Genomic DNA, 8,968 nt, shown 5'->3' on the forward strand with positions numbered 1-8,968 from the left:
CCCGCCGCAGCCGCCTGCATCCCTCCCAGCTTCCGCTGCGCTTTGGGCCAGAGCAGACCCGCCTGCGCTGCCACCGCGGCCGCCTACACACACACACACGCGCGCGCTCATCTTCCCCCCGCCCCCGCCCCAGCCCCTTGATCTCTGGGTCTGTTTTATTACTCCTGGTGCGAGTCCCGCGGACTCCGCGGCCCGCTATTTGTCATCAGCTCTCTCTCCATTGGCGGGGAGAGGAGAGCAGCGGAGAAGGGGGTGGGGTGGGGAGGGGAAGGGAAGGGGGTGGAAACTGCCTGGAGCCCTCTCTCCGCGCCGCTGTTGGTGCTGCTGCTGCTGCTGCTGCTGCCGCCGCCGCCTCCGGCTCCTCGCTCGGCCCATCTCCGCCTCCATGTGCCGGATAGTGGGAGCGCCGCGGACCCTGCTGCCGCTGCTGGCGGCCCTGCTTCAGGTACGCGGCAGTCCCCGCGGACCGGGCCGTGGGCGAGGTGGGGCGGGCGGCGCCGGGTCCCTTTGTTCCCCGCGCCGCTGCGGGGCCGGGAAGGGAGGTGCCGCACCGCGCGGCCGGGAGCTGCGCAGACACGAGGCTCCGGCCGGGCTCTGGGGCAGGGCTGCCGGGGCGGGCTGGGCTCCCACGCCTCTCTTGGCGAGTCCCGAAGAAGCGGTTCGCAGGCCCCCTCGGCTTCTCCTTCGTGGTCGAGAGAGCTCGCGGGAGGTAGCTCTAGGCAGTAGAACGGTGAGGTAGGATAGGAAACCGGAGGGTTTTGCTGTTTTCTACGCTTCTCGCGCCTCGCATTGCACTTTGCTCCAGCTTTTCTTTTTTGTTTGTTTATTTCTGCGGAGATGGGTCGCGAGTTTGCAGTAGCATTTCTCACTCTGTTGTCTTAGTTACGGGACTTGCCTCCACCCCACCCCACCCTGGCACCCGCGCGCCTCCCGGTGCCAGAGTGCTCCACTGTCCTATTGTCTTTACCCCAGCCCCCAGTTGCCTCCTGTTCTCGTTCTCTTGGGCTCACAGTGTGCTGTGTCGGTCCCACCTGGGGAGAAAACCTCGCCCCCTTGCCTCCAGGAGTCCTTGCGGGTCTGTGCCTCCGCATCTAGCTTCTGCCCGTACGCCCCTTTATCCCACCCCGAGGGGGAGAAGTTCCGTTACTTGGCTATTATTATTCTCCCTTGGTCCGGCTCTCTCTGCCCTGCGTTTGCCCTGGGGGCGCTTTCACCGGGAGCCTCCGCACTTTTCACACCTTCGGGAGAATGCCAGCCAGCCTTGCATGGAATCGGTACTAGGAGGCTCCTCCGCTGCAGGAAGCACCTGCTCCAGGCAGGTCGCAGGCTCCCTCGCCACTCCACGCCGCCGTTTCCCAGCCCGGCCGACCACCCAACTTTCCCGTGGTGTCCATTCGGAGGATGCCCTGAGACCCCGCCTGGCCCGCCAGCTAGGTCCCGGGAAGAGACGCCGAGCGCCTCGGCCGCGGCCCCCTGGTGGGAGCCTGGCGGGGGTCCTGAGTCTGCCCCGGAGGCGGTGGGGTCCCGAAGCAGCTACCGGAGAGGGGCGTGTCTGCCTTCATAGCGGTGTAGGGTCTCCCGGGAAATTCTCCGGAGGGGCCCCTTGCGAACCGCCGGCGGCTGGGGGTGGCCAGCCGGTGGCAGCTCGTAAAAGTGCGGGCGCAGCTCGGAAGTGCGGCTGCGCCGGGGGCGGCCAGGGCAGGGCAGGGACAGATGGTAAGGATCACCCTCCTCTGTGGTCTTCACGGGTCAGGGCCTGGGGGAAGGGGTTACCGGCACCAGGGGCGGGACAGGGTCGCCGCCCACGGTCTCTTAGCGCTTTTTCCCGCCGCCCCCTAGTGGGGTGTGGGCCGTGGCGGCGCCGAGCCCTGTCCATGGTGCGCCATGGAGCCGCAGCCGGGCCCCGTCCGCTCTGCGCTCTCTTCCCTGGGTCGCGCTCTCCCACTTTCCTGCTCTCTCCCCGCCACGGGCTCTTTGGCCGCCCGGGTCCCGTTGTTTCTTTTTCATTTCTTGGGTTTCTGCTTTTGTTCTTTCGTTTCCTGCTGGTCTTCTCCCCTTCCCCCACCGGCCAGTCCGCCCTCCTGACTCTGGGCTTTTCAGAACTATTAGACTAGACATTTTTTGGTCCCTGCCGTTTTGGGGAGTCCATGGAATTTCTTTTTAACTTGGGGGAGGAGACCTGCCAGTCATTTGCTAACAAAAGTATCTCCTGTTATAAAACCGCCCTTTATTCTTGGAGTGCACACTCCTCATTCTTTCACCTCCTGTCACTTCATTTATTGTTTTTTTTGTTTTGTTTTGTTTTTGTTTTTTTGTAAATGGGCTTTATTAAAAGAGGTTAGGCTGAAAGGGAAGAGGAAAAAAGTGCTACTTTAAGTGTTTGAAGTTAAGGGGAATGCAAAATAAACTCATGAGTCCTTGGGACATCAGATATTTTTTTTAAAACAAAGGAAGTCATAAATAAAAAATATCTTCTAAAACCATTATTTTTTGGACATAATATAGCCTCAGAATGTGATGGTATGTTCACTTTTTGATCTGAAAGTAAGTTTTAATTGAATACTGTACAGTGAAGTTAGGACAGGAGGAGACATTTATTTGATGGTCATTAAACCATGGGACTAAGTGTGGTACCAAAGGGGCAATCTCATTTCCTTTTTAGTCATCTACCTTGAAGTCAGGTGTGGATTTTGTAGATCATTTACTGTTTTCCTTAAGTATTTTTAAAAATACCATTTATAAATGTCAAATATTACACTTATCTTTTCCATTGTAAATTCTTTTCTCAGTTTATTCTAGACAATGTTATGCTGACTTTCATGAACCTTCAGGAAAGGGAAAATTATAACTTTGTCATCAAGTTGTTTGGCAGTCTTCTAATTCATGGCTGCAAGTCAAGCAATAACATTGAATGATTTGCAAGGTCATTAGGAGTGGAAGCAGAGCAGTTTATGCAACATGAGTTTTAGGGTTATGTGCACCATGTGGATTGTACAACTGAGATTAGAAATGACTGTGCTAATGGCCTGCTTTACACACCAGAATAACAAAGATCTATCTGCAAGGTGAAAATGGCCCCTCTGCAGTCATCTGCTATTAAAAGTCTAGTTTTTTTCAGGGCAGACTAAGGAGCCAAGAGTTTCGGAAAAGAGAATGAATAGGTTATTAGTGTAGATACAGAGCAACCTCATTTTTTTCAGACCAGTTAAATGAGAATAATTGAATATTCAGAAAGACTTTATGCCTTTAATTGTTAACTGAAGTGTACCTTGTTTTACTTTGAACACTTTTCTTTCACTTTCAGAGATTCTTTTTTAGTTTTCTTATTCTTTTACCTAGATTTACATATTCTAGTCAATTCTGCATATTACAGTATTTAGCTTTAAAATTTTCTCCATTCTTCCTCATTTTAACTTAGGGTATTAGCATTGTCTTTTTCATTAAAAAAGGTAGAATTTGAGCATTACATTTCACTGATCAAGGGATATGACAAAATTATGACAGGCTTTCCTTTTAAATTATACGGTGACTCTCAAATCCATGAATAGATTTATCATCGGAAAGAAAATCAATTTTACTTCTTCTGCCTACTCAGTAATTAGTAGATTAGAAACCTGTTTTGTTTTTCTAGTTCATATTTTGATTGCATAACTCCATTGTTCTAATTTAAATAACACTCGTATGTCTTATGACACATCAAGGACATCACCTTAATGTTCATAGATATTCTGGGTTCATAGTCTTATCACATAAGTCCTGCATTCAACCCTGGATGAGGACATATGAAAAAAGATGCATGAACCATAGGTGATTTTCATCTGTTTTGGTATAAACTTTGAAGAGATTAATATGCAACACATGAAACATAAAAAGAAGCTTTGTTTTAAGATGTGGGAAATCTAGGATGTGATAATCATTTTAAGTATAAAATATGTATGTCTTTGTGTTTATTTGATTTTCATGTGTCTTTGTTACAAGTTCTTATAAAACTAAGGAGAATTAACATGGTGTTCACAGTTTATTCTACTTATTGGACATAGTTATGCATATCTTTGCCCTTAACTTGTGGACTGTGGTGGTCATTACTAATAGATGGTGCATTGCAAATGTACTAGGTATGATTTGAAAAATAATTTGTGTATCTTAAAATATTTTATAGGCACATTTAAAAAATATACACACATATATTTGTGTGTGTGTACATATATATATATGCCACAATTGCAAGTTCAGAATTTATTTACAGAGTGTAGTTTTTTACTTTCATTCCTTTACTAAAGTCCACTTTCACCTTCTTCTGAAACTTTGGACTGAGATTTTTTAAGAAGAAATTCTTTTTTAGATAGTTTGTATTTTTTACATGTAGAAACTAAAGTCTTTTTGGAAGAGATGATTTTGGTGGCAGTGTATTACACCAAACTGTCCTTAATTTCCTTTTTCATTAAAAATCTCCAATGCTTAAATCTGTTGTGCCTCATTAAGCTTTAGGATTATTAATCGGGAAATGTCAAGATTTAAAGCAACAGTTAATCTTGCTTTAAAATGCCTTTTAAAAAAATCCTAAGTAACTCAAATCCCCATTCTGTTTTCCAAGGGATAGTCTCGTTAGAGTGTGATATTTTAAAGAAAAATCAGAGCAGTTATTTAAGAAATGTGGTATTTGTGTATACACTCTTGCTTTGCCCAAGTTAACATTATTCAAATTTTTTCTTTTGGCTCGAATACAAAAAGTAATCAAGTTTAAGCACACAGACTTGTGGTGAATTTGATCAACCATTTAGAAAAAGTGATAGATTTGGAATTGGGATTTTGTCATTACTCAAATGAGTAATTACTGAAGTATTTTGCATCTGCCATTAGTACACCTTTTAGAACCTAAGTATTTCCAAGTTGGGTTAAGAACTATAAGTGAAACATAATTTATACCAACAAATCACTATGCTTCACATTTCTGATTTTTCCTTACTAACACTTATGTTTGTCCTCATTTTTCAGCAAATTCTATCCGTTAATTTGAGCAGATGCTAGTCTTTGTGTATTTAACTAATTGTAGATAAATTTTAATTAAGCAACCCTATTCATGCCTGGCAGATAAATGTTTTAGTAAGAGCTATATCTTCTACATATATAAAATGCTGTGTTTCAAGCATGAAAAAGAAGGTGTGCATTCATGAGTTAAATGCAAATTTGGAAAGATTTGGAAATAAAGATTGCAATTTGTGTTATAATACCATTTTTAAAAGGAAAATGTAGGTTACACATGAGTACTGCTCAGGTTTTATTTCTTGTTACTCTTCAGTACTCAGTGCACTTCCTTGGCTGAGCTGCCAGCTGTACTTACTGCACCTGTAAATAAATGGGTTGCAAAGACACAAATATCGAGCCCAATCTTGAACTCAAGCATCGCTATCCACCCTTTGAAGAAGGTAGAGTCTCTCTTATTCCTAGTCTGTGTCCAGGGGTAAATTATTCTACCTCACCCACCTCACTCTCTTCCAGGCTCTGATCAATCACGATTGTCTATTATTTTCTGCCAGTCTCCCCTTCAGTCTAATTTCAATCTAGAGTTAAAAACCACAGCTCTGATGTGGCACCTTGAAGCAAGATGCCTGCTCTAATTTGAAGGCTACTATGGTTCCCAGAAGCCAATACAAAGTCATGGATTGTAAGGATCATTTCTTTCTTGATGCCTGAGGTTAGAAAACAACCATATCTAGGACCCTTAACCAGAAGTACCATGTGTGGGCTTTAGCGGGATTTGGGAGTCCCATAATTATGATATACAAATTATATTTATAGTTGTACATTTGCATTTTTTCTGAGAAAAGAGCATTTAAACTTCATCAAATTTTCAGTTGTCTATGACACTCCCAAGATTAAGAACCTCTGAAATAAAGAGTCTGTGACTGAAAAAAAAAATGGGTTGCATATATAATCACATACCATATATGTTGAGGACTGCTGTCAACTGCAACATTTATCTCAGTTTGGCATGAAGCGTCAATTGATAATTAATTAATAACTGTGTGTGTGTCATGCATGGTGGTTAAAGCAGCAGTTCAAAGTCTGAAATTCTTTTATTATGGCTTTCTGATCCAGTAAATAATGAAAAATATGCTTTGTACAGCCCAAATATTAGCCTTTTGCAGCTCCTTTGGCAATCCCAATAGAGTCTGTCTGGTGCCGATATCTCCAAGATAGGGTTCTAATGTGCTCTTTCTTGTGTTGCAGGGAATTAAAAAATTTAAATTTTACACACACACACACACACACACACACACACACACACACAGAGTTTATAGGAGTATCAAATGCATTCAGGAAAGTGCACATATAAGTGGACAGCCTGCTGAATGTTCGTAAATTGAGCATACTATTGAATCAGAAACCAAACAAGTCATAGCACTCCCAGCACTCCCAGAAATGCCCGCTTTCAATTTTAACTATCTCCCAATGGTAATTATTTACTTGACTTCTAATAGCAAATCAGTTTTCGACATACTTCCCAGATATTTCTATAGTGTCAACAAGTCTCTCCTAATTTTGTGGCTATTCAGACATATATGACACATATATTGGGTTGTCGGAAAAGTCATGACGCATTTTTGCAACAAAAAGCAGAAAAAATACTTCATGACTTTTCCAACAACCCAATATATTGAAAATTTTACAAATTGAGTGAAAGATGCCAGATACAAAAGGGAATATAGTGTGTGTATGACTTCACAAACTACAAGAATAAGCAAAGTGAGCAATGGTGGTTAGGGCACCAAGAGTATTGTAACTTTGTTCTGTGCAAAGGAGCTGCCCTTACATAAGGTCAAGGGCAGTAGCTAGTGTCAAGGGCAGGAAGTCTGGGGTTTAGTCTGGTCTAGATGTGGTTTACTTTTAAACTCTCATGACCTTTTTGTCAGTAGTAAAATCTTGGACCTGGTTGGATTAGTTGATCTCTAAGGGACTTTTCAGTTTTGTGACTCTTGTGGCCGAATGGCTTTAATTTTTAACCTGAAATGTAAGGATTTTCGGGTACAACAGTAGGTTGTGGTTTTATGGTTATTAGCAATGGTTTACCATATGATGGGTTAGAAGTCCTCCTTATTTTATATGGTTGACTTTTAAACATAACTTTTTTCATTGGCTGTGTTGCTTTTACCACTAAAGTAAACTTTTGGGGGGTGCGGGAGGGTCAGGTTTAAAGAAAGGGAAATGTAATATAATTAAGAATAAAAATAATTACTTTTATTCTGTTATGTTTCTTTGAGAGAAGATAGCCTCCGTGAGAATCATCGAATTGAGTGATGTGGATCAGCATGAAAGATACAGCCCTTTGACCTAGCAAATATTCCTCTCTTTTTCTACAGATATGTCTGTATTCATGATGAACACGTTGTGTATACATAGATAAGGATATATATTGAAGCATTTTTTATAATTAGAAAAGATTGAATTAGTTGATCTCTGAAAATCCCATCAGTAGGAACTGATTTGACAAATTAAGGTGTAATGTGCAGTTTGATTTGAGAACCCCTGTTGTGTGAAATAAAACATGTTAGGTCTAGTTCCAGGTCAAGAAAATGTTTGCTAAACCACCCAATTTTTTTGGGCAGTCTTGCACCTTAGAAAAGCTACAGGGAAGGACAGACAAAATAACCAGTGGGATTTCAGGGCTTCCGAATGAAGAGAAATTGGACAAAGACCACAGGTAGAAGCTGTTAACTAAAGAATAGACTACCAAGCAGAATAGAAAGAAGATGAAGATGACCTAAACTAACACTAGAACATCCTTAAGTTGGGTTGAGAACAACTTATAGCAGACTGAGCTATATAAGTAGGTCCAAAGGAAGATTAGCTAAATTAATGGGTAGTTAAATAATAAATAAGTTTCCATGTTGTAGCATGGAATGACCATACTATACTGAGTTTTCAGTGCCTGAGATATTATACTAGTTGGTTAAACTATTGTGATGTATCTTACATTCTCTTGGCTGATTGAATATTTCATTTTTCATCTGTTCTGATAGTGAAAGTGTAGTCTAAAGTGTACCTTAAATTTTAAAATTTAAAATGCTAAAATTTAAAAAGGTAAAGTGTACCTTACTAGTATCTAGAACTTGAGATACAGAAATGCATTTAGTATAGAATGTTCTGGTCTAGATGAAGTAAACTATTTAACTTGGGTTTTTCCCAAGAAGCATTGGGAGAATTAGTTGTGTAATGCTTTTAAAACAGTTTGAGCTATTTAAAAGGAGGTGCTATTATAAATGCAATATGGCATTCATTATAGAGTAACTTGGAGAGAGGCTTGACCCATGGTTTGTTCTTAGGTTTTCTTTTACAAAATATACCTTCCTATAATAAAAATAAATACTGGAGTAATACTGTACTTACGTAGTTCTGTGTATTGTAATTTTAATATTGTTTTTTATGTTAAACAATTTTACTTGACCATAGTATATACTTATGTAAAGCTATATATTGTAGTTTTAATATTAGTTTCTTTGTTAATTTTTAAAAATATTTACTTCATCATAATTTAAAATATTTATACCCAGATTCCCCCCAAGCCTCTAATTCTAATATATTAATATTTTAATGGGTTAAGAAAGTAGTAAAAAAAGTTAACTAAAGGAGCATAATTTGGAATCTTTAGTATTTCAGAAATTACTGGAACTGGAAATGGAAATGTGAAATGACGTTTTCCATCATTATTAAAATAAATTTTGAGTTCATTTCAGCTTTCTTCTATTGCATTACATATAGAACTTTTGTGGTACTGCTTTCAGTAAGGGCTCTAAAATCGCCCTTTCAGGTTTTTTTTTGCACATATGCAGTTCTAAGACATTTCACAATTTATTTTATTTTTCATAATTGTCAGTAGTTCATTAATATAACTCCGAAGAGCACACATGCCAGGGAAAACCATTGAAACTTTAGATAGTTGTTGCTACCTCTTCAAATCTTTTTTTTT

The 8,968-nt window shown here is 41.2% G+C and overlaps 1 protein-coding gene across 1 annotated transcript in view; it reads left to right on the plus strand.

The window, feature by feature from the left end:
* The first annotated feature begins 284 nt into the window (after nucleotides 1-284).
* The window catches only part of CDH2 (cadherin 2), a 236,461-nt gene continuing 227,777 nt past the window's right edge, over nucleotides 285-8,968 (plus strand). Inside the window, exon 1 of the mRNA XM_019654571.1 lies at nucleotides 285-445. Coding sequence (XP_019510116.1) covers nucleotides 386-445 — 60 coding nt within the window. The 5' untranslated portion in view covers nucleotides 285-385. The remainder of the gene's footprint in view (nucleotides 446-8,968) is intronic.

This window comes from Hipposideros armiger, unplaced genomic scaffold (genome assembly GCF_001890085.2).
Source record: "Hipposideros armiger isolate ML-2016 unplaced genomic scaffold, ASM189008v1 scaffold_225, whole genome shotgun sequence".
Classification (NCBI taxonomy): domain Eukaryota; kingdom Metazoa; phylum Chordata; class Mammalia; order Chiroptera; family Hipposideridae; genus Hipposideros; species Hipposideros armiger.